General features: G+C 39.6%; 1 protein-coding gene across 34 annotated transcripts in view; it reads left to right on the top strand.

Moving 5' to 3' along the window:
* Nucleotides 1–2,040: 2,040 nt before the first annotated feature.
* Nucleotides 2,041–26,922, top strand: part of YAF2 (YY1 associated factor 2) — a 78,028-nt gene continuing 53,146 nt past the window's right edge. For 3 of the 34 annotated variants that reach the window (XR_004176045.1, XR_004176046.1, XM_031650421.1), the window contains exons 1-2: nucleotides 2,060–2,249; nucleotides 2,693–2,818. Coding sequence is in view for 3 of the 34 variants with exons in the window: in XM_003906214.4 (XP_003906263.1) it covers nucleotides 2,224–2,249; nucleotides 2,693–2,818 (152 nt within the window). In the remaining 31 variants the exon portion in view is untranslated. Of the gene's footprint in view, nucleotides 2,250–2,692; nucleotides 2,819–4,585; nucleotides 4,973–16,415; nucleotides 22,125–24,136; nucleotides 24,171–24,883; nucleotides 24,990–26,922 lie in introns of those variants that run through there. The other 31 variants (XR_001892634.3, XR_001892626.3, XR_001892639.3 and 28 more) reach the window with 24 other exon arrangements.

Here is a 26,922-nt window from a genome sequence, read left to right as displayed (position 1 = left end):
AAGTACAGATAGTACAATGAGTTTAGAGACTGCTATGTAAATGGAGTGACTTGGTTAATCAGAAAGAAGGTGCGGTGAAAGACATCCGTCTCAGGATACCTGAGCTCTAACCCTGGCCTATTCATTAAAGAAAAACCATTTAACTTGGGCCCTAACTTCCTTGTCTTTAAAATGAAGGGCTAGACTATGGATTTACAACGGCTCAACTTACGATTTTTCTACTTTACGATGGGTTTATCGGTGTACCAAATGCATTTTCGATTTATGATATTTTTTATTTAAGATGGATTTATCGGGAAGTATCCCCATTCTAAATCGAAGAGCATCTGCAGTCAATGAGGCCATGTGCATAGCACTTTGAGTCCTTTAAAATATGTATCTACGTACAGGGATTTACAAAGTGCCTGGCACATAGTGCTTAAAAAAATATTATTTATTTATTTATTTATTTAGAGGCGCAGTCTCGCTCTTTCGCCCAGGCTGGAGTGCAGTGGCACGATCTCGGCTCACTGCACCCTCCGACTCCCGGGTTCAAGCAATTCTCTCTGCCTCAGCCTCCCGAGTAGTTGAGATTACAGGCACCCGCCACCACGCCAGGCTAATTTTTGTATATTTTTTAGTAGAGATGGGGTTTCACCAAGTTGGCCAGGCTGGTCTTGAACTCCTGACCTCAGGTGATCCGCCGGCCTCCACCTCCCAAAGTGCTGGGATTACACACGTGAGCCACCGTGCCCGGCCAAAAAATATTATTTTATTATTAATCGCACAACAATCTCATATAGATGCCATTGAGAAGATGAAAACGTTGAGAATTACAGAAATTAAGCAATACTTCCAAGATCTATCAGCTAAGAAACAGGGGAAGCAGGCTGAGAACCCTGGACTTCTGACTGTACCATTTCCTTTGTAGTTTAGCTATGAAATTATCATTTTACATGAATTCGGAATTGATGTAAACCTAGAAAGATGGACAGAAACAGCACAGTTAAAGAGGGATCTAGTTTATGCAGAAGTAACCCATGTGCATTGTCAGGAGGCAGCTTTTCTCATGGGAGAGGGATGCAGAGGTAGGGAAAATGTGTGAAGCCTTTAAATGCCAGGCTAAGGAGTGTGGGAGTCGTTAGTGGTTCTTGATCAGAGTGGTGGCATAATATTAACAGCATTTTATTATTCATCTGGTTGTGGACTACTGAATCGATTGGGGAGGTGGAAGTGGAGCTTCGGAGACCAGTTTGATGGCTGTTGCTGGAGTCTGGAGTATGAGGACCTTTATTTAGTATATTGAGGTAAAGAGACCTGGGAAGGTATTCTTTTGTTAGCAGACAGCGTTGAGGGCATATGCAAACTCCTTATATTTAAAAAGGCCTTATGAGTATGTATTGGGTTTCTTTCAAAAGCAGCTACTGCAGAGGCCTGAGAGGCCAAAAGGGCGCCTTTGGAATTAAAGCAGAGTTAGACTCCTGGCTTTGTCATTTTCTAATTATGTAGCCCAGAAGAAGTCACCTAACCTCTCTTGAGTCTTGATTTCGATTCCTCTAAGTTAGGGGTGACAAGCCCTACTTGTTTGAGCATCTGTGTAGTGCTTTAAGGCATCTAGCAATGGCGCTGCGTGTTGGTTCCCGCCTTCCCCGTGGTGTCCTGCAGGCGGGGACTGAGTAGCTAAGGACGGCGGAGGCCAGGAAAGTCGTTCTACCTGGAGACCCCGGGCTGGCACTTCTGTCCAGACCTGGACAGGCCTCCGAATGCCAGACCTTGGACCAGGCTTCGCACGGGATGACTGAGCATCCCAAGCCAGTCGGTGGGACAGATATTTTCCTCCTCAGAGGGACTCTGGAGCGCGCGGCAGTCCCTGGCAGCCGTGGGTACCGAGACGGCGACAGGGCAACAGTGCGGAGAGGCGGCGCCGGCTCCCAAGGCCGAGGCTTCCACCTCCGCACCGCCCGCCGGCTAACTCGCCGCGGGTGCTGGGCCGCGCTGGCCGCGTTTGAAGTCTCCGGCGCGGCTGCTGGTTGGCGGGCGCGGGTCACGTGCGCCCAGGCAGGAGTTTCCCCGACAGCTGGAGGCTGCGTGGGATCCGGCGGCGGCTCCGGAGCGCGGCGGTGCGGCCTTCCCCGCCCCCTTCCTCCCTCCTCCCCCGCCCGCTTCCGCCCGGTTTATTATCCTCCTTATTGACAAACAGAGCGGCCGCGGCGGCGACTCTCGGCGTGCGTTGATAGCCAAGCCATGGGAGACAAGAAGAGCCCCACCAGGTAACAGCGCCCGGGCCCCGGGGCCCGGACTGTGCGGGCGGCAGGGCCCTCGTGCAGGGCTTCGGGTGGCTGCCTCGCTCGCCGCCCGGGCACCGGGGCGAGCACGGGGGCGGCGCCGCTGGTGTGCGAGTGCTGCCGCGTGAGGGGGCCGGCGCCGGCCGCCCCACAATGGAGCCGCGATGGCGGCGGCTACCGGAGCGGCAGCCCGGGTGTCAGAGCGGCTGTGGCGGCGGCGAGTGCGGCCGGGCTCGCGCCCTGCCTCTTCCTGACTTCCTTCCCCCTTGGAGCCGGAGCGCGGCGCGCCGAGGGCCCGCCGGGGGCCCGCCGGGCGGGGGTCGCGGAATTGGGGCGGGGGGCGGGGCGGGGGCGGCCGCGGGGCCCGGGCGCCGGGCGCGGCCTGCTGGTGACCCCGCGCCGCGTCGTGTCCGGGTTGTGTCCTGCAGGCCGAAGCGGCAGCCGAAGCCGTCCTCGGATGAGGGTTACTGGGACTGTAGCGTCTGCACCTTCCGGAACAGCGCCGAGGCCTTCAAGTGCATGATGTGCGATGTGCGGAAGGGCACCTCCACCCGGTGAGTCCCAGGCCTGCCCCGCGCGCCGCCGGCTGGCTGGGTGACGACCAGGGGACGCCCCTGCGGCTGCCGCCCCTTCCCATGACATTCGCGGACCCGGCGGGAGGAGGCGAGACGGAGGTGGCTGTGGCGATAGGAACTGGGTCACATTGATCGCAACCCAGGCGATGGTTTGCGGTGAGGGGTAATTGAAGAGGCTGTAAGGTTTTTTGCTGCCAAGAGAGAATAAATTATTTATGGGAGGCATTAGCTACTGCGATTTAATTCGTATCGCCGGGTGTAATGTCCCTCTCCCCACTCTGGGTATAAAAATGTTGGCTGCATTGTTGTGTTAGTGTGTAGGGATCAAGGAAAACCCATAAAATCCTCTTTAGGAGCAAAGGATGTAATTTAATTTCGTTCCTAAAAAAAGAAAAGTATCTGATTGCAGAATACAAAATATATTAAACTTCTTTTCTATATGGACTTCTGGAAGGGTCAGATCAAGGTTTTATTTAGTGTTTTTATTCCAGTTCTCTAATATTTTATAAATAAGTAGTTGGAGATGAGCCCAGTCACAGGAACAGATTTTTACTGAAAGTACCTGCGTATCTTTAGTTTGATTAAATGGCAGTCTCTTAGACAAATGAGATGAAAAGATCTCTGCCCATTTTCAGACTTTATTTATTGTAAGCTTGCAGTATAATAACTCTGTCTTTTAAAAAACGACTTTGAATTAAGTGGATAAAGAAAATCATCCAGGAAATTCAGTCTGGCATTCTTAATCTGTCAGCACTTAGTTATCGAGCTCCTTGATTTTTATAGGAAGGTACCCTTTGAATTAAATATAATCCTGTGATTTGTTACTTAATATGTAGAGAAGATATATATTTTGATGTTACAAAGTTCATTAGAGACTAAACTATAACAATAAGCATACTAATCTATCTTACTGTTGCTTTAAAAAAGAGGGCATATATAATATTGACATATGCAAATATTCAGTAGACGTTAGATTTCTAAAAAATGAGATCTTGATTTTTTTTTTTTAAAACACTACAGAATTTTATTACGTTTGAAATGTAGAGACAGGAATGGTTGACAGTAACTTATTTGAAAATTTTCTCAGTGAAGCTCGCTGGCTTTGACATGCTTATTTTTTGTAAATATTATATGCTTTTTGTATATTCCCACAATGGATAAAATATTTTGTACATTTTTCATATTCAAAAAGCAAACTTTCAAACATATTCTAAATTTAAGGGATTACAGCAGAACATTCCAAAAAGAAAAAAGTATATACTAAAATGATTGTGGTTACTAATTTTGGACCCATTTATTAATTCTCATTTACAGTGGATAAAATATTTTGAACATTTTTTATGCTCAGAAAGCCAACTTTTAGACATATGCTAAATTTAAGGGATTACAACAGAACATTCCAAAAAGAAAAAAAGTATTTGCTAAAATGATTGTGGTTACTATTTTTGGACCCGTGTTTTGTGATTTAAGTATTTTGAAAAGCAGAGTATCTTAATGGCTGTGTAAGGTTGGAGTTGGTTTAGAGTGTATTTGTATATCCGTGTTAGTACTTTGTGCTTTTTAAAATGCTTAGTAAGCAATTTTTAGAAAATTTGTTTTTTGGAGGCAGGAACATTAAAGTGGAGACAATTATTATAATCTTGATCTCTGGTACTATATATTATTGCTTTTTGTTGTTCCCTCTCTATTTTCTTGTAGCCATTAGAAAAATACTGAAACTAGAAGAGCCTATATGTTTATTTGCAGGGACAGCAAGGAAGGGGGGAAGCTGGTGTCCTACTCCACAGCCAGTCTTGGGGTTAGAGGAACCCTGAGAAATAGAGTAGGTGGTGGCAGCTCAGAAGAGAAGAAACAGGCTGAATACCTGGCACCTGGAAGAAGAAGGAATATAGTACACAGGGGAGTTGGCCCAGGACAGAGAAGTGGGCCTAGTTTAAAAGAGGCTTGAGGCCCACCTGGGGGCCCCTGACTTTTTTTTTGTTTTTAACCGGTACATCCGAGCTCTTGTAGATCCAATTTTTAGTGGTGGAAACATTACTTGAGGAGGACTCAGAGAAGCATTGTCATTTGGATTGAAACTGAAGAGGCTCTGGGCAACTCACCAGAAATCTAAGGGACACTGTGTTCCTGAAAGTAAGTGTTCTACACTACGACCCTCTCAGCTTCTTCCTTCCTCTCTCTGAATTGTCTCTTCTCTTTTGATTTTGGCTCTAAGTTAAACCTAAGAGCTCTAATTTCTCTGTTATCTGTTATTTTCCTAGTGGTTTCTGAAATTCAGGGTAGAATCCATGTTTGTATAGAACAGTGTGGAACAGGGTATTGTTAATAGAGAAGATATTGATTGCATCACAGAATATTAATATTTTTCCTCTCTGGTAATGTTAGAAAAACAAGATTAAAGGACTGCAGAATGCTGTTGAGAAGCAAAAGTTTCAGTAGTTGGAAGGAATAATTCTCCATAATTGACATATTAATTAACAGTTAGGGTAATTTCCAGAGTTAGGTTGGCAAGTACTAAAGCTGGGACTGGATAGCTGCAGAGCAGAAGGATGCAGTTTGCTGATGTTTTGTTTGTGTGACCCATAGATGGGATTTGAATCCTTTGGGTCAGACTGACCTTTGAACTGATTCTGCCTCATTGCCAAATATTAGGCCAAGTCTAAGCCATTCTAGACATTTGAAAAACTTTTTTCTTTTTAAACCTGCGGAGAAGATTGAGTCCTTGTTCTACCTTTAAAGTATTTTTTTTTTTCTTTTTTCTTTTTTGAGATAAGATCTCATTCTGTTGCCCTGGGTTGCAGTGGCATCATCCAGGCTCACTGCAGCCTCAAACTCCCAGGTTCAAGGGATCCTCTCACCTCAGCCTCCCAAGTAGCTGGAACTACAGATGCATGCCATCACGTGTGGCTAATTTTCTTATTTTTTTGTAGAGATGGGGATCTTTGTGTTGCCTAGGCTAGTCTCAAACTCCTGAGCTCGAGTGATCCTCCCACGTTGGCCTCCCAAAGAACTGAGATTATAGGAGTGAGCCACCATTCTGGTCCCTTTAAAGTTTTTATTGACAATATTTTTTTTTTCTTTAAGGAATATTAAGTTCAAATTCTTTATATTGCAACAGAAGCCCATTTCCTTTGGGTTATATATCCATGATAGGTCATGTCTTTCTATAGAATGAAGTTACATTCATGGCATGTATTTCAAAATAAAACAATTTGTTGTAGCTTCAGTTCCTCAATTTTTAATTTTATTTTATATTTTGGGGTACATGTGCATGTTTGTTATTGGGTATATTGCAGAGTCAGGAAATTGGGCTTCTAGTGTACCCTTTATCCAGATAGTGAACATTATATCCAACAGGTAATTATTCAGTCCCTCACTCCAAAATTTTTTACATTGTGCTTTTGTGAGAGAAACAGTAGTAAATGTCAAACTGACAGGAACATTTTTAGAAGGAAAAAAATTCCACGGTGACAAATTATTTTCAAGATGCTGCACAGTGTTTATATCTGAAGTTTCTTTTCTCTCTCTCTTTCTTTTTTTTTTTGGAGGGGGGGGCAGAATTTGAGACAGAATCTTGCTCTGTCGTCCAGGCTGGAGTACAGTGGTGTGACCTCGGCTCACTGCAACCTCTGCCTCCCAGGTTCAAGCAATTCGCATGCCTCAGCCTCTGTAGTACCGGGGATTACAGGTGCCCGCTACCATGCCAGGCTAATTTTTGTATTTGTAGTAGAGATGGGGTTTCACTATGCTGGCCAGGCTGGTCTCAAACTCCTGACCTCAGGTGATCCGTCTGCCTTGTCCTCCCGAAGTGCTGGGATTACAGGAGTGAGACACCATGCCCAGCCTGTCTGAAGTTTCTTATAAGGCAAGAAATGTCCCAAATATAAATGCAAGAAACTTCAGGAAATTAAGGATCATTCTTGACTGGGCCTAGTGGCCCACATGTGTAAGCCCAGCACTTTGGGAGGCTGAGACAGGAGGATTTCTTGAGGCCAGGAGTTTGAGACCAACCTGGGCAACACAGTGAGATCTTGTCTCTACTTTAAATAAAAAAAATTATCTGGGTGTGGTGGTGCACACCTGTGGTCCCAGCTACTCAGGGGGCTGAAGTGGGAGGATCCCTTGAGCCCCAGAGTTTGAGGTTGCAGTGAACTGTGGTCATACCACTGCATTCCAGCCTGGGCAACAGAGTGAGACCCTGTCTCAGGAACAAAAAACATTCTGAATCATCAGAGAAAATGAAATATTAAATATTAAGGATAGTCTATATGAGGGTGATAATCAATGTGTGATGATGAAATTAAGACTGGTGTCTTACTGCTACTTCACCTAGGAGTGGACAGTTACTTTGCTTAATTCAGGTAGCAAATATTTAGAAATGAAAATGATAGAATTATTGGTTTGGGTTTTAAACTGTGGTCTAAATGGTTCATACCAGGCTTTCAAATGTAACAGGTAATGTTACTTTTTCTTAGAGGATATTGTAACAGTCCTTTAGGTTTCGCATAGGTGTTATTTTAGAGAGCTATGAAAAAGATTTCACATAGTAGAGTAGAAAAAAAATACGTGAAAGAAAAGATTTCACATAATAACTAGGTGTTATTCTAGTATGAGTTTGGTAACCTGGGTTCATACCTCATTTCATATCAACCATTTCAATATTCAGCATTCTGCAAATGTTTATTGAGCATCTTATTTAAGGGCTGAGTTGGATACTAGACATACAGTGGTGAGCAGAATGGATTTTTTTGTTTGTTTAAAATTTTACGGTTTTGCAAATCAGAACCATTTTAACTGTACCAAGCTCCATATGTGAGGTTTAGTGTTAGTAGATCTTTCCTTTAAGTGTAGGCTGAAGAGGTGGAACTTTTTCATTAAAAATATATATTGTTTATAACTGAACACAGTATTATGGTTAGGTAAAAAGAATGAGTTATCTCAGCTTCTGTTAAAAGCAAACTATAAAATTCACATTCTGAAAGAAGCTTAAACCAACTATCATCTGGTAGAAATCTTTTCAGCATTGTTTTCTTGTCATACTTGCTTTCTGTCTTCAAATTTGAGGTTTGGCACTGATTCTCCTAGACCTTTTGTGTAGGAATGGGAGAAAAAAATTGAGGACCATCTACATAAGTCCTTTTTAAAGAAATGCAGGGTTCCTGAGCCCCCTCCTGTCTATCTGAGGAGCCTTTCTAGCAACCATTTAGTTGTTCAGAGACTCCTTATTCTAGCAGGTTTCTTACTTGTTTGTTTTTTGTCCGCTGTCTTAGAGGACTCACACTAGTTAATTGTATGTGGGTAAATTTTACAAGTGATTAGTGTTTGTATAGTCCGGATATCAGAGTGGTTTTCAAAGTATAGTCTGAGGGACACTGAGAGTCCCTGATATCTTTTTAGTTGAACCTTTCTATGAGGTTCACACTGTTTTTATAATAATATGAAGATGTTATTTGCTTTTTTCACTGTGATGGTGCAGAGGCAATGGTGGGTAAAACTGCCAGCACTTTAGCATGAATCAAAGCAGCGGCACCAAATTGCTATCTTCATTGTAATTTTCACCACCATGTAGATGAATGCAGTAAGAATAATGCCAGTTTGAATTAAGAATATCCTTGAAGCAGTAAATTTACTAATTTTATTACATCTCATATTTTAAAAAATATTTTGTCTGACAAAATGGGAACTACATATAAAGCACTTACACTGTATACCAAAATATAGCGGTTAAGAGAAAGCACGTGTGTAGTTTATCTTGCAAGCAGAACTAGTGTTTTTGTCATACAACATCATTTTTACTTGAAAGACTACCTGAAATACCCTAGTTATTCAGACTTGGATATTTAGCATATATTTTCTTGAAAGTGAATATATTCAAGAAATATATCACTTCAAGGAAAACATTTGATGGTATATGTTGCCAGTGATAATCACTCAAGTGAAAATTAGAATTTTTGAAAATTTGTAGCAACAATGAGCTTTAGAGTTTCTGTGTATAAAGACTTTTATGAGAAGACTAGTGGTGATATCAATGAATGTAGTTTTTGACATTTTACCATGAAATGTGTCAGCATTTGGAAAATATGCATAACTCAGCAAACAAATGGTTCCTAGTTACCAATGTTTGATTTTATAAAACTGTAATGGGTAATCCATTCGAAGTACAAAATACCAACAGATTTTAAGGGAACACTGTAAACTTCATTGATGTGGTTTCAGATTTCACATTGCACTAACCTTTGAGAAACAACTGTGTTTTTATGTAGTATCAAAGAATAACATCTATAATTATCTGAAAATGCTATTAAGCTACTTATCTCTTTTCAACTATATATCTGTGAGAGTGCAGATTTTCTTAATATTTTTGGACTAAAACAGTGTATCGCAACAAATCAAATGCTGAGACAGATGTGACAATCCAGATGTCTTCTACTAAGCCAGATGTTAGAGGTTAGCAAAAATATACAGTGCCACTCTTCATACAAAATACCTTTGTTTTGGAAAATAATAAGTTTTTAAAATAAAAATATGTCGTTTAATATGTGATGTGTTTATTTTTTAAATGAACTTATATATTTAGATTTTTATCAGTTTTTATTTGTAATATAGTAAATACCGATATATGACCCATATTAAGAAAAACAAAAAACAAAAAAAACTCTTAAATTTTAAAAGTGTAAATGATCCTAAGACCAAAAAGTTTGTGAACTGCTGGTCTAGAGTTTATTGGCTTGGGTTTCTACATGTAATGGATTTACTTTAGTAAGTGTTCTTTTTATTTCCTTTACAGTGTGAGGCCTGACAACTAGTATCCTAGTTGTTTAACTCAGTGGCCAATCTCACTCATCTTTTGATTTCTCCTCCAAAGTATTTGATGTTGTTGGCCCTTTTTAAATTGAAACTCTCCTTCCTTGATGTCTCTAACACTCCTTTTTCGTAGATTTCTATGTATATCTCCGAAACCCATTTCTGCCTCCCCAAACCTGGTATCTGTATATTCTTTACTTTGTATGTGGCATAAACTCCTTTCTGGAACCTCAGCTAGAAACCCTCATTGTCTCAACTTTGATTCTAATTTGTGGTTATCCTTCTTGTCCTTTCTCTGGATTTTTCTCTTAAATATATCCTTTTTCCAGTTTATGTAGTTAACAGTTCAGAAGCCCATATCACTTCTCTCGTGAACTATTGGACAAATTGGTCTCTCCTTTGGAATGCTACTAACATTATCTTCATTGTCTTCTTTGAAACCTATCTGATTATGTTGGTCCCTGTATATTAAAAAACAATTGAGTCCTATTAGTGGCTGCTGAATAAAAGCTGAGATCCTGAGTATAGTATTCAAGGCTGTAATAATAATCTATCCCTAAACTACCTTCCTAGCTTCATTTCCTGCTGCTTATCCCAATCCTGTGTTGTGTCAGCACTGAATTATTTTTATCATATGGTACTTTTCTTTTTCTTTTTCTTTTTTTTTGGAGACAGAGTCTCGCTCTGTTGCCAGGCTGGAATGCAGTGGCACGATCTTGGCTCACTGCAATCTCTGCCTCCCAGATTCAAGCGATTCTCCTGCCTCAGCCTCCTGAGTAGCTGGGATTACAGGCGTGCGCCACCATACCCAGCTAATTTTTGTATTTTTAGTAGAGACAGGGTTTCACCATGTTGGCCAGGATGGTCACCATCTCCTGACCTCATGATCCGCCTGCCTCAGCCTCCCAAAGTGCTGTGATTACAGGCGTGAGCCACCATATGATACTTTTCAAAGAGGCCCTCTAGGATTACTGTCCCTCCACCCCTTGGTATCATACCGATTCTATGTAGTAGAGTCAGTCACGCACTCCATAATGACATTTTGGTCAGTGGGGGACCACGCATATAGTCCTATAAAATTATAATACCATATTTTTACTCTACTTTTTCTATGTTTAGATACAAATACTTACCATGGTGTTACAATTACTTGCAGCATTCTGTATAGTAACATCCTGTGCAGGTTTGTAACCTCAGAGCAATAGGCTCTACCATATAGCCTAGGTATGCAGTAGGCTGTACCATCTGGGTTTGTATAAGTACATTCTGTGATGTTCCCACGATGAAATCACCTAACGATGCATTTTTCAGAACATATCCCTGTCATTAAATGATGCATGGCTGTATGTGTATGTAATTATTCCTGGCGAATCACTATATTGTAGTACAATTGTCTAGACACTTACCTGCCTTACAGGGCAGAGACTGTCTTATTCACTTTGGTATTCCTAGAAGCTAATAAAATACCTGAAGTATTGTAGATATTTAAATGTTTTCAATTAATGTTTATGCAAATTTGACTATTACTGTTTGACACCTGACATTGCTTTTCCAATAATTTTGAACATTATGTTTGTAAAAATATTATCAAACTTTTTTGTCTCTAAGTTGTAGGTATAAATCGTTTTAGCATTATTTATTTATTTATTTTCTGAGACAGGGTTTCACTCTATTGCCCAGGGTGGAGTGCAGTGGTGTGGATATAGCTTACTGCAGTCTCAACCTCCCTGGTTCAAGTGGTCCCCCCACCTTAGCCTCCCAAGTAGCTGGGAGTATAGGAGTGTGCCACTATGTCTGGTTAATTTTTAAATTTTTGGTAAAGAGGGGATATCTCCCTATGTTGCCCAGTCTGGTTTCGAACTCCTGGGCCAAAGCAATACTCTCACCTTGGTCTCCAAAATGTTGGGATTACAAGCATGAGCCACTGCACCCAACTGTTTTAGCATTATTTCAAGGATGATATTGTACATGAACACCGTAGCATTTTTAAGGAACAACTTTGGCAAGTTGTATATTATTGTTATGATCTCATTTGTGGCCACTTATTAGGTCTTATTTTTCAGATTGTTGAAATTTATATAATATAGCTAAAAATGAAGTATTTCTTGACTAAAACCAATGAAGTCGTGAAAGTGTACAGCGTATTAAGAAATATATTGTATATTCCATTGCTACAAGGAGAATAAAATATCTAGGAATACAACTTACCAGGGATGTGAAGGATCTCTTCAAGAAGAACTACAAACCACTGCTCAAGGAAATAAGAGAGGACACAAACAAGTGGAAAAACATTCCATGCTCGTAGGTAGGAAGAATCAATATTGTGAAAATGGCCATACTTCCCAAAGTAATTTATAGATTCAGTGCTATCCCCATCCAGCTACCATTGACTTTCTTCACAGAATTAAAAAAACTAATTTAAATTTCATATGGAACCAAAAAAGCCTGTTTACCCAAGACAATCCTATGGAAAAACAAAACAAAACAAAACAAAAAGCAAAGCTGGAGCCATCATGCTACCTGACTTCAAACTATACTACAAGGCTACAGTAACCAAAACAGCATGGTACTGATACCAAAACAGAGATACAGACCAATGGAACAGAACAGAGGCCTCAGAAATAACACCACGCATCTACAACCATCTGATCTTTGACAAACCTGACAAAAACAAACACTGGGGAAAGGATTCCCTATTTAATAAATGGTATCGGGTAAACTGGCTAGCCATATACAGAAAACTGAAACTGGATCCCTTCCTTACACCTTAGACAAAATTAACTCAAGATGGGTTAAAGACTTAAACATAAGACCTAAAACCATAAAAACCCTAGAAGAAAACTAGGCAATACCATTCAGGACATAGACATGGACAAAGACTTTATGACTAAAACACCAAAAGCAATGGCAAAAAAAGCCAAAATTGACAGATGAGATCCTATTGAACTAAACAGCTTCTGTACAGCAAAATAAACTATCATCAGAGTGAACAGGCAACCTATAGAATTGGAGAAAATTTTTTGCCATCTGTCCATCTGATATCCAGAATATACAAAGAAGTTAAATTTACGAGAAAAAAACAACCCCATCAAAAACTGGGCAAAGGATATAAACAGACTCAAAAGAAGACATTTATGTGGCCGACAAACATGAAAAACTCATCACTAGTCATTAGAGAAATGCACATCAAACTACAATGAGATACTATCTCATGCCAGTTAGAATGGCGATCATTAAAAAGTCTGGAAACAACAGATGCTGGAGAGGATGTGGAGAAAAAGGAACGCTTTTACACTGTTGGTGGGAGTGTAAATTAGTTCAACCATTGTGGAAGACAGTGTGGTGATTCCTCAGGGATCTAGAACCAGAAATACCATTTGACCCAGCAGTCTCATTACTGGGTATATACCTAAAGGATTATAGATCATTCTACTATAAAGACACATGCACACGTATGTTTATTGCAGCACTATTCACAAAAGCAAAGACTTGGAACCAACCCAAATGCCCATCAATGATAGACTGGATAAAGAAAATATGGCATGTATATACCATGGAATACTATGCAGCCATAAAAAGAATGAGTTCATGTCCTTTGCAAGGACGTAGATGAAACTGGAACCATCATTCTCAGCAAACTAACACAGGATCAGAAAACCAAACACCACATATTCTCACTCATAAGTGGGAGTTGAACAGTGAGAACACATGGACACAGGGAGGGGAACATCACACACTGGGGCCTGTCGTGGGGTGGGAGACTAGAGGAGGGATAGCATTAGGAGAATTACCTAATGTAGATGAAAGGTTGATGAGTGCAGCAAACCACTGTAGCACGTGTATACCTGTGTAACAGACCTGCAGGTTCTGTGCATGTATCCCAGAACTAAAGTATAATAAAATAAATATATTGTATTCTTCACCTAAATTGTTAGTTTTCTGTTGAATGGTTTTTAAAGTTAAGGTAGTTAAGGTAGACATCAAGGGCCTATCAGAAACTAAAATATATTATAAATGCATGCTTACTGGGAAACATGCAATGAATTATGCTAGGACTACAGAATTGTGGATGAAACCCAATTCTAGCCTTTAAGGGTTTGAATTCTAGCACAGAAGATAGGTAATATTTGCTAGTGAGTAAATGCAAGGAGTTGAGAATGGATTTTCCAACATAGTTTTAGTTTTTGGAGAAGTCTGTGCTTATATGAAATCAGGTATTGTTGTGGCTATTATTTATTTTACTTTAACATCTGGGATACATGTGCAGAAAGTGCAGGTTTGTTACATAGATATACATGTGCTGTGGTAGTTTGCTGCACCTATCAACCCATCATTTAGGTTTTAAGCCTTGCATGCATTAGGTATTTGTCCTGATGCTCTGCCTCCCGTTGCCCCCCACTCCCCGACAGGCCCCAGCATGTGACGTTCCCCTCCGTGTGTCCATGTGTTCTCATTTTTCAACTCCCACTTATGAGTAAGAACATTTGGTGTTTGGTTTTCTGTTTCTGTGTTAATTTGCTGAGAATGATGGTTTCCAGTGTCATCCATGTCCCTGTAAAGGACATGAACTCACCTTTTTTTATGGCCGCATGTGGCATTATTAATAAAGCACTTTTGGTGGGGTGAGGTGGCTCACACCTGTAATCCCAGCACTTTCGCAGGCTGGGGCAGGAGGATTGCTTGAGCCTAGGAGTTCAAGACTAGCCTGGGCAACATAGCGAGACCCCGTCTGTACAAATAAATAAATATAAATAAAGCACTTTTGGTAAAATGTGCTTTAACATCATGGCCAATTTCCAGTTTGATTACTGTCTCCCCTAAGAAATTTCAGCCAAATTATGTTCTTTGAAACAGCTGGCACTTCATTGCTGGGTAAAGCCCTTTCTTTATCTATTCATTTGTGTGTGTGTGTGTGTGTGTGTGTGTGTGTGTATGTATTTTTTTTTAAAAAGAAACTGCTGTTTTTAAGATGATAGTTATATAATTGACGTAAAATTTCAGTAGACTGAAACTTCCTACATAGTATGCTGGCTCTATATGTAACTTTGAAGGAAGGAGGAATAAGCAAAGAAACCTTTCACTCAACTGTGGTAGTTTTATGAACCTCCGTCAAACAACTCGGGTTTCAATCTAGGCTTTAATATTAATTATGTGACTGGATTTCTACCTTCCTCACCAGTTGCATAGGGTTGTTTGATGAGCAAATTAAAGTGTTTATAGGAAAACATTCTGAGCACAGTAAAGCACTGCACAAGTGACAGATAATGAAAGACACAGCTTTTACTGAGTTTCCAACACCAGAAACTACCAATGGTAACAACAACAACAAAAAAATTGGCAGCAATAAATTACAAGCCACCATTTATTCTGTAACAGTAATGGCCACTATTTACTGAGCACTTACTGTGTGTCAGCCACTGTGATAATGGCTTTACCATTTAATCTTCTCAACAATGAGAATTAAAACCATTTAATCTTCTCAACAATGCTTTTGAAAGAAAAGAAAAAAAAAAAACCCTGAATATCATGCTGGCGAGCATTGCCAATATAACCAATAAAATAGATAACTTACGAAACATATACTAAACTTAATAATGTAACCCTAGTATAAAATTATTTTATTTACAATATAGATGATTCCTGGGATGATTTTTCAAGTATTGAATATATATAAATTTAACGATCCTGCCCTTTTATGTAAGCGCACTTGTGAAGTGCTTTACTGTATTGAGAGTGCTTTCCTCTGTATCCTTCTATTTGCTCATCAAACCGTCCCCTGTATGGCTGGTGAGGAAGATGGTCCGCTAGTCAACGAATTAATGTTAGAGCCTAGATTGAAACCTGGGTTGTGTGATTACTGGTTGATCTTTTCACTCCTTTGTCTTTAATAAAGAGGTTTGTAAAACTGTACTAGTTGAATGAAAGGTTTTTTTGCTTATTTCTCTTTCCTTCAAGGTTAGATATAGGGCCAACATACTTGGTAGAAAGATTATCATTCTGTGGAATATCAAGCTTTCATTCAAGGATTTGGTGAAACCTTAGTCTTTTTTTCTTTAAGGTATGTTTTCCTTAAATCTTTATAGCTTGGAATAATTACTTATTTAACAAATATTTGTTGAACACCTATAGTTTTTTGTTTATTGGCTTTCATGGTTGTTAAAACGGTACCTTTTGTTACATGAACTGTGATTTATAATCATGTTTTAAAAGATTCCGTATGTACTTCATTCATTACTGAGAAGTTTAGAGCTATAAGGAACCTTTCAAGTGTTTCTGGAGTGTTTAGTCACATCCTGAGCCAGACAAGTTTTTATTACTTGAAACCTTAATGATAGACGGATAAGGGCATCTTCAGAGGGAAGATCTTGAGAGATTTGGAGTAGAGAGGCTTGTATTAAACTTTTGAAATGAACTGAGACTGCTATTGTTTTCAAAACCTTCTTGTCGGGATTTTCAGCTAAGTTTGGAGGATTCTTAATTGTGGAACTTGGGGAACTAACATAATATTTAGCAATCTGCTGGTTGAGGTCTTTTCTATTTGTTGGAACTCATGGCTCTAGCCTCGTATCCTCTTGATAGATAAGAAAACAAGCCAGAAGTATTGTGACTTGGGTCAATAGTTGATCAGTGTGAGATTTAGAAATCTGAATTTACAATCCCTTAAAAAAATTTTTTTTTAAGAGACAGAGTCTTGCTCTGTCACCCAGGCCAGAGGGCAGTGGTACGATCATAGCTTACTGTAACTTCAAACTCCTGGGCTCAAACCTCAGCCTCCCAAGTAGCTAGGACTACAGGCGTGCTCCATCACACTCAGGTAATTTAAAAATTTTTTGTAGAGATGAGGTGTTGCTATGTTGCCCATCCTGCTCTCAAACTTTGCCTCAAGCACCCCTCCTGCCTCAGCCTCCCAAAGTATTGAGATTACGGGTGTGAGCCACCATGCCCAGCCTCCAGTCCCTTTTTATAACCTTGCTGTGGTAGCATTTAATTAAATTTGCTAGCAAGTAACTTCTTAAGGATTTCTTCTTCTTATTTTCCCTATACCTAAATCTGGTGGTATACCTCTTGACAGTTTCTAACATTAGACCTACTACTTATAAATAATATAAGAACTTAAAAACAAGAACTAAATGTCAAAAATCTAGGCTAATCGTATGGTGAATAAAGAAGAAAATGACTGTCTTTTTTCCTATATTTACTAATATTTTTGAAGTACAAATGTTAACAAACTTAATTTTTATGTCTTTTATAACAACTTTTATTTTGCTGTATATCCTCACTTCTTTGATACCATAGTGTTTCTCAGGAGAAATACCAGTAAGTATATTTCTCTCTTTTATTTGTGATACAAATATTAAGAATCACTGAGAGTAATATAATCACTTTGATTATATGTGAATGTGTGAATGGCTGGGTGTGTGTGTATGATATAAAGTTTGTATAGCTCCCTGACAATTTTTAGACATATGAATTAAACCATTTCATCTTTACATGTTTTATAGTCTGATCAGGATTCCTTTGCACAACATTATACTTTACTTTTATAGAATATACTAGGGACAGTCAACCCAGAATGGCAGCAAGTAGGTGATTTTTATGCCAGGGAGGTAGTTGCTCAACAGGTAAAGCTCTTGGTGCATTCGTGGAATAGGCAAAGTGATTTTGGGCTTCTTTCTTCTTTGTTTCATCCATTTTTGCTATTTATCTTTTGTCCACCTAGAGCCCAAAGTCTCTGCACTAATATTTATTTCTAGCCTACCTTCTAAAATGTTATGATTGCTTCATTTTTATTTACTTCACCAACAGTTCTTCCTTTACTAGAATATCTTATGTTTTATGTAAGTCTGAATAAAGTAATTTTTCTAAATGCTAATGTAAAGCATTCTATTTGCTCATCAAACCGTCCCCTGTATGGCTGGTGAGGAAGATGGTCCGCTAGTCAATGAATTAATGTTAGAGCCTAGATTGAAACCTGGGTTGTGTGATTACTGGTTGATCTTTTCACTCCTTTGTCTTTAATAAAGAGGTTTGTAAAACTGTACTAGTTGAATGAAAGGTTTTTTTGCTTATTTCTCTTTCCTTCAAGGTTAGATATAGGGCCAACATACTTGGTAGAAAGATTATCATTCTGTGTGTGATGGGGGGTGTGGGGGGGATGGAGTTTTATTTTTTCCTTAAGATAATAATTCTTTTTCTCATGATTACTGAAGTATTATATATACATTAAAGATTTAAGGAAGTATAAGGAGGAAGATAGTAATGATTATCTTCATATTATCATTCCAGTCAGAAGTTAGCTACTTCTAAAATGTTGTGTTTCCACTCTGTAGTTTTACGTAGATATTAACATTTAAAAGTGAAACTTGAGGTATCTCTCATTGGAAGAATGGGAAAAAAGTAGACTTTTTACCATTTTAGGGCCCTCTCATGACCATTCTCACCTCATCTTGGTCCTCTAAGTCTCTGAGAAGTCCTCCAGTCTCTGAGAAGGCTCCAGTTTGTTTTGTCTTATTTAATTGAGCAGTTCTGAGTCTTATTTTTACCAGGGAACTTTGTTTTTCAATTTTAATATAGATCATGTGGAGATGTGCTGTTATGTAGGAGTTTGCTATCAAAGTGTGGTCCACAGACCAGTGGCGTTAGCATCACCTGGGAGCTTGTTAGAAATGTACAATCTCAGGCCTCACTGAGGACTTACTGCATCAGAACCTGCACTTTAATAGGATCTTTAGGTTGTTTATATGCACATTGAAGTTTGAGAAACACTGCTCTTTTTTTTCCAGATAAGATAGGTGGACAGGGGTCTGAGGTATTCATCCCACTTTGAGCTACTTTTTCCAAAGAGCTTTTCTCTCACGTTTTTATGTGTGCATGTGTGTGTGCAGGCAGGGTTGTATGTATAGGCATGTGCCTGGGCATGCATATGTGTACAGGAATGTGGGTATGTGGGCATCTCTCTGTGTCTATATCCCTGGTCCCCCTAGTCTGTTCAGCAGATACTTCTCTGAATGAGCTTAATGAACTCTCATGTCCAAAAATGCTTTCTCTGTTATACCTCCTATCTCTTACCGCTGCTCCCAATATCCGTACACAGCTGTACATTCCTTCAACCATACAGCTCATCGAAGGACATCTTCGGGAAGCCTCCTGTGAAAGAGAAAGCTTCAGGAAATAAGAGGGTAAAGAGGAGAGAGGTTTGCCTGTTAGAATCAAGTAACAAGCTTTTTGGGGTAGAAGAGACCTGACTTTCCCTCAGGAGGGCCCAGTGGTTTCAAATTGTGTTGACTGGATCCCTGTGGTTTCATGGAATTGGCTCAGTGGGAGCAAGCAAGTGGGGCTCTGTGGTTGCCCACTTCACTTCATCCAGATCATTTATACTATTACATATTTTATTAGGATTTCTCTTAATTTTTATTTTATGTGTTTTGCAAAACCTTTTTTGTGGAAAATCACTGCCCTGTTTTACCACTCAAATTCTGTTCATCTCAGGCTAAGTTAATTGTGACTGGACTACCTACCCTCACATTTCAAAAAGAAGAGCTATTAGTGAGTTTTGTAGGGTGGCAGGAGAGATTTGAAGCTTGCTTTCTTGAAAGCCCTTTCTCTTTCCCTCCTTCCCTATATCTTTCCTTTTCTCCCCCCACTCATCTTCTTAGACACATTTGTTCTGTTTAAGGACCAAAATTAGTAAGGCTCAGAGCTGCATAATCGACTGATTAAATTAGTAATGAGCACTATAACTTACAGATGAAACATTTGTTAAATTCATAATGCTATCAAATAATACATTTTGATAACATTTAATAAGATTATTTTGGGAGACAACCATAATCCCAAAAGATACGGTCCTGAATGCCATAATCTCAACTGTTGAAATCCTGAAAAATCAACATCCTTAAAGTCTAAAATCCCCCAAATCACAATCCTAAAAGGTCAAAATCCCAAAAATGTATTCTGGAAAAAATAATACATTTTTTAAAAGACACATAGATTTTAAAAAGGGGATTTATTTGAGAAACGGATAAAAACAGAAAAATTCATAGGCCATTTTACGCAGTAAAATAGGCAATAACATTTTTGCAAGCATAGATACTCAAGTATACTAACAGTCATGCAGATACAACAATTAAAAGCAGACAAACCATATTCATAAGTCAAAAAGGGAAATGTATAAATGCATATCACTGTGGTTGGTAATTGTGTGCACCCAGCTTTATAACTGCAGTAATCTGAAATACCGTGAAATACCTAAGCCTTGATGAGATCGATAATCATCTCTGTGTGTGTGTGTGTGTGTGTGTGTTTCCTAGTGGCCTGATGTAGACTGTCACGTAAAAATTTGGACCTTACCAGTAAGTTTTAACGTCTAGAAAGTACTCTGGTAGTGTAATAGGAGTAAGCAGTATATATAGACTTAAGAATTAAGCAGGTAAAAGCAGAATTTTTTACTGTTTTCCATAGTTAAAGAATACATCTGTTTTCAGGGTTGGGATTGTCTGAGCATGGTCGTGGTCTGTTTTAGGCCGCTGTGCCCTTTTATGTATTATGCTGTTTCTTTGGCCCTCCATTTCCCCATCCTCCACAATTTCATGGTCTTTTATGATCATTCAGGCTTCATCTCTGAAGGCTAAGCATTCCTTTGTCTCTAGGTCAGAATGAATGTCCTCTCAATTACTCTTAAAGCATTCTATGCTAAAAGTGATGATGTGTTTACACAGTGTATTGAAAATATTTTGTATTCGTTTCTTTCCTTCCTGAGGGCCATACCATTGGTCCATTATCACATTTCAGTTTAAATCCCCTCCTTGACATTCATATTCATGTGGTTTTTTGGTCGTAATTAAATATAAGTGATGAAATGAATTTAGCACATTTCTTAGTTAATAATAAGGATAATTGTAATAATATTTTAAAAATGCTCAATGCCTATCACAATGCCTTGTGTAGGTACTGATAATACTTAAATGAACTGCGAAAGGCCCTTTACTATATATCTGATTCTGTTGCTGCTTTAAACTACTTTCCACTTCTTGTTTTTTTAAGGAATATTTATGTAATTTCATAATTTTGTGAGTTAGTTGGAATATGTTTAATTATACCCATTTTACTGGATAGAAGAACTTACGTCAGTCTGAGCTACCTGCATGTTCAATTATCAGCAGTTTTAAAAATGTTTTCTTTTACCGTCAATATAATGCATGATGGAAACCACAGCCGATAGATTTTATTCTCTCTTGTGTCATGCTTGCTTACTTGCTGAATCTTAACTACAGGCAGAGAAACCATTTAGTGGCAGCCATTTTAATAGTCTAGGCAAGAGGCACTAATGTCCTGAACAAGGGGAATGCCAGATAGGAGAGAGAAATGAATGTATAGATGTGTTTAGGAGAGATCTGTAGGACTTGATGGTTGATTGGTTATGGTTGTGGGAGGGAGGAAGTTGGGTTGTAGTGAAGGGGAGGTATCAAGGATGAATCTCAGGATTCTGGCTTAAGCAGTTGAGTGAGTGGTGTGTGTTCTCACTGAGATAGCAAATAGGAAGACAGGTTTAGGGGAAGGTAATAGTTTACCTATAGATTGGTTGAATTTGGGGTGCCTGGGGAAAATCTGAGAGGGAAGATCTGTGAAGCAGTTTGGATATGTTGGGTAAGGCTTAGGAAGGAGGAAAGGGCTGTAAATACATATTTGATAGTCATTAGTACACATGATTTGAGCTGAAGCTGTAGGAGCGGGTAAGACAGATGAGGGAGGGAATAGATTGCATACTGTGAGAAAAGAGACCTAGGAGAGACTTTTGAGGAACATCTTTATTTTTTTACAGTGGTAGGAGAAGAGCATCCCACAAAGAAGAAGAAAGAAATGGAGAAGGAAAAGAAAATTAATAGGGAGTAAGAAACCCGGGAGAGTGTAACAATACAGAAACAGAAGGAAGAGGATATTTTCAAAAAGACGGGGGTGTGTTTAGCCACGTCCAATGGCTTTTACTTTCATCAGACAGAATCTTAATTTTTCTCTCAAGTTCCATGTAATATTTGTTTTAGTAAGTCTGGCATTTAGATTTGTATTTTTAAGTTGTAACAAGATAATAATTCTGCATAGTGCTTGTCCTCAGCTTTTCATGTTACAATAATTCTGATTTATATTTATAGGCTAAATAAAGGAGGTTAATATTGGTAGATAGGAAGATGAGTAAAATTATGTTAGTACCTAACTTTGTTTCCCGAGGATATAATTATCTAGTAATATCTTATCTTTAAGTCTGTGCCTCTAACGATCACTTTAGATTATAGCTGCAAAATGTGATAGAATTAACAACAACAAAAATGCCAAAACATTGGGTCCTTCTTGGTGTCAAGAATTTAAGTGGTAAGTAAATGTACAGTAACTTTATTTATTTTTTGAGAGGGAATCTCGCTCTGTAGCGTAGGCTGCTGGAGTGCAGTGGCGCGATCTTGGCTCACTGCAACCTCTGCCTCCTGGTTTCAAGTGTTTCTCCTGCTTCAGCCTCCGAAGTAGTTAGGACTACAGGCGCCACCATGCCTGGCTAATTTTTTTTGGGTGTTTTTAGTAGAGACAGGGTTTTTCACCATGTTGGCCAGGCTGTCTTGAACTCCTGACCTCAGGTGATCCGCCCGCCTCAGCCTCCCAAAGTGCTAGGATTACCGGTGTGAGCCACTGCGCCCGGCCACTGTATGGTAGTTTTGAAAACTGGGAGATTGCATACTTAATTGTGAGGAAATATGTGTAGTTTCAAGAAACCCTTATTTTCTGTTTTTAGGAGGAATGAATCATAGCACTCTTTAATGATTGGTTAACCAAGCAAATCATAGAACTTCTTTTAAAACTTCATTTGTTCTATAAAGTAACAGCTATCTGTGAAGTACACTGGATTTTTTTTTCTTTTTTTATTTCAATTTTTTATAGATATGAGGTCTCACTATGTTGCCTAGGCTGGTCTCAAACTCTTGGGCTCTTGCGATCCTCCCACCTCAGCCTGCCAAAATGCTGGAATTACAGGTGTTGGCCATTGCACCCAGCCTACAGTGGATTTCATATGATTTACAATGCCTAAAGATTCAGGTTTTAGGAGTGCTGAATAGCAAAGTTATTTAGAACATAGGCAAAATAAGAAAGGAATACTCTTTCTTATTCTAGAGTCTATAGAGTCTAGAAAGACTCTAGAACTAAAAATCAGTGAGTGGCTTTTGAATTTCACAGATATTTTAATTAACCATTAAACATTAAAATGCTATTTTGAGGCAGGTGTTGGGCTAGGTAATGGAGTTACAAAGGAGAACAAGACACATCCTTACCCTCATGAAGTTTGTTTATTTATTAATATAATTTATTTATTTAAGATGGAGGAGTCATGCTCTGTTGCCCAGGCTGCAGTGCATTGGTGCCATCTCAGCTCACTGCAACCTCTGCCTCCCAGGTTCAAACGATTCTCCTGCCTCAGCTTCCTGAGTAGCTGGGACTGCAGGCGCCAGCCACCACACCTGGTTAATTTTTGTATTTTTAGTAGGGAAGGGGTTTTACCATGTTGGCCAGGCTGGTCTCGAACTCTCGACCTCAAGTGATCCACCCGCCTCAGCCTCCCAAAGTGCTGGAATTACAGGTGTGAGCCACTGTGCCCGGCCAGCCCTCATGGAATTTAAGTTGCAAACAAAAAATACAAAAAGAAAAAATCATTGCAAACTGTGGCAATGACAGGAATTACTTGAAATAGGTGAAGAGGAGAGGCTTCTGTGAGTGGGTGGCATTTAATCAGCAGATGGATAAGAGGAGGCTGGGCATGGCGGCTCACACCTGTAATCCCAGCACTTTGGGAGGCTGAGGCCATTGGAGTACTTGAGCTCAGGAGTTCGAGACCAGCCTGGGCAACGTGGCAAAACCCTGTCTCTACAAAAAGTACAAAAATTAGCCGGGCATGGTAGCATGCGCCTGGTTTCCCAGCTACTTGTAAGGTTGAGTTAAGAGAATGGCTTGAGCCCAATAAGGGGAGGTTGCAGTGAGCTGAGATTGTGCCACTGCACTCCAGCCTGGGCAAAAGCCAAACCCTATCTCAAAAAAAGGGATAAGAGGAGGTATTTGTGAAAGAGTTATCGTTAACAGCAAGTTGGAAGCCCTTTGGTTAGTTTGTTTTACCTTGAGCAAAGACTAGTGCATAGTGAGGCAGAGGGTGAGTGGCATCAGATGAAGGTGAACAACTGAGTAAAATGCCAGATCACAATTTAGTCGTAAATGATGTGACATTGAGATTTTATTGGAAGTGTAATGAGAAGCCATTTAATGAATTTAAGTGTAGAAATGCTGTGTGGCTTCTGTAAGGAGAATGGACTGGCAGCCTGCAGTAATGTATAAATAGAAAGACTAATTGGGCTATTCTTCTAGTTAGGTGAAAGATAATGGGGCATTAATATTTTGAGATTAGATAAAAGAAAATGAGTTTCTTCCTTACTGTTACTAATACTTTTATGTTTCCATAAAAAGGTCATTAATATACACACAATGAAGACTTTTTAAGGTATGGCATTTCAGTACTTACGGTTTTATATGTACTTTTAAAATGATAATGAAATTAACTATATTAAAGCAGAACGATTTGCATGAATATGTTGAAATGTAAAAGAGGAATTTCTATTTTAAAAAGTTATTTATTCAATGGAAATAAAAAAGGATGACTTTCCCTAAGGAAGGAAAATGAGACATTTGGAGCCACTCAAGTTGGCTTGACACAATTGAAATTTGTGATGTTAGAAAAATTTGTTATTGTTTTATAAAATCAGTTTTATACAGAAATTATTCACTTTAGAGATGGCTATTAAGAATTGACTTGAAGGCCGGGCGCGGTGGCTCAAGCCTGTAATCCCAGCACTTTGGGAGGCCGAGGCGGGTGGATCACGAGGTCAGGAGATCGAGACCATCCTGGCTAACATGGTGAAACCCCGTCTCTACTAAAAATACAAAAAACTAGCCGGGCGTGGTGGCGGGCGCCTGTAGTCCCAGCTACTCGGAGGCTGAGGCAGGAGAATGGCGTGAACCTGGGAGGCGGAGCTTGCAGTGAGCCGAGATCACGCCACTGCACTCCAGCCTGGGTGACACAGCGCGAGACTCCGTCTCAAAAAAAAAAAAAAAAAAAAGAATTGACTTGAAAAGTAATGTAAGGCTTCAAAATCTGGTCAGATTAATTTAAATAATATAATAGAATTTTGTTCTTTTTCCCACCTTTTCTCTCAGAAGCCTGCAGTCATCTTAGGGCTCAACTGAGGAAAGATCCATTTGCAAGTTCACTCATGTGGTTGTCAGCAGACCTTAGAACACCTGCTTCCACATTAACTCACAGGTCTGTTGTCAGGCCTCAGGCATCTGACTGTTGGCCAGAGACATCAGTTTATTGCTATGTGGGCTTGTCTTTTCTATAGGCTCAGAACGTGACAGCTTGTTCACCCCAAAGCAAGATGTCTGGACAGTGAGAGAAAGGCCTGCCTTGGACTCCCAGAGTGCTGGGATTACAGGCGTGAGCCACAGTGCCAAGCCTCTTAATGACATCTTTTATATTAGCTTATACCATTAGGATAAAATATTTGCATTGTTGCTCCTTGATCTGTTTTATCACTATAAACATGTAAGACCTTTGTGCTATGTACTTACTCCAGTGACTAGGAGTCTAGTAAACTAGTAAAGTTACTTAGATGACCCTTTTCTGATATTTATTCCAATTAGAAATGGAGGTCTGTGTAGTACCCCTGTTTGAATGGGTCATTTAAAAGTGAATGAATTTATTACTGTTATACTTAATTCAAATTTATAGAAAAATGCTTGCATTTACCCAAGGCAATTTGTATCTTAAATTTAAGTAAGAATCTAGCACAGATCTTGACCATCTTGACAGGTGTGTTGTCAACCCTAACAAATACAAATATGACCTCATAACAGGATTGAAATATAAGATTTTCATTAGAATTACATTTTGAATTTGATTTTGTAGAATGATTTTACAGACCATTTTATCCCTTTTTTCTTTTTTTTTTTGTTTTCTTTCATTTATTCAGTGGTCAGTTAGTTACCAGACTATTCTTAAAGGAAAAGCTATACACTTTCTTTGTTTCCATAGAATGAAGAATCATGAAATCGTAAGTTTCTTGAAGGAAGGAGGTGATTATTTAGAAGCATGATGGTAAAGGGTATTAAAATTATCTGTATCTAGTACCTGCTAGTGTAGTTACTAGTGTTAGAAGTCATCACTGCTGTGGCACATTAAAATGAATATGATGAATATATATTGATTAATATGTATTCAGTTAAAGGTAATATATCTTCATGTGAGCTTGAAGAAATTTCTTTTGGAGGGATTTTTTTCTTTTGACTAGAAATAGTTTTTATATCAGTGTCAGCCATTTTTAGGCAATTATTTTAAAAGTTTATTTAAAAATTTGCTGTATTTCTTTTGTACAAGTATTTAAAATTAACATTATTAATATCAATGACTGGCATACGTTTATGTGTTTGTGGTTGGTGTGTTAATAGGTGACACATGGTTAAAGACTTTTTTTTTTTTTTGAGATGAAATCTTGCTGTGTTTCCCAAGCACAATCTTGGCTCATTGCAACCTCCGCCTCCTGGGTTCAAGCTATTCTCCTGCCTCAGCCTCCTGAGTAGCTGGGATTTTAGGCACCTGCCACTACGCCCGGCTAATTTTTGTATTTTTAGTAGAGATGGGGTTTCACCATGTTAGTCAGGCTAGTCTCGAACTCCTAACCTCAGGTGATCCGCCCGCCTTGGCCTCCCAAAGTGCTGGGATCACAGGCGCGAGCCACCGTGTCTGGCTGACTTTTTTTTTTTTTTTTGGAGACAGAGTCTCCCTCTGTTGCCCAGGCTGAAGTGCAGTGACATGACTTGGCTCGTTGCAACCTCCATGTCCTGAGTTCAAGCAATTCTTCTGCCTCAGCCTTCCGAGTAGCTGGGATTACAGGCGCATGCCACCACGCCTGGCTGCTTTTTGTATTTCTAGTAGAGATGGGGTTTTACCATGTTGGTCAGGCTGGTCTCGAACTCCCAACCTCAGGTGATCCATCCGCCTTGGCTTCCAAAAGTGCTGGGATTACAGGCATGAGCCACGGCGCCCGGACGACTTTCTTTTTTCTTTTCTTTTTTTTTGAGACAGAGTCTCGCTCTGTCATCCAGGCTAAAGTGAAGTGGCACGATCTCCGCTCACTGCAACCTCTGCTTCCCAGGTTCAAGCAGTTCTCGTGCCTCAGCCTCCCGAGTAGCTGGGA

This window comes from Papio anubis, chromosome 9 (genome assembly GCF_008728515.1).
Source record: "Papio anubis isolate 15944 chromosome 9, Panubis1.0, whole genome shotgun sequence".
Lineage (NCBI taxonomy): Eukaryota > Metazoa > Chordata > Mammalia > Primates > Cercopithecidae > Papio > Papio anubis.
This window is presented reverse-complemented; position numbering and strand designations above follow the sequence as displayed.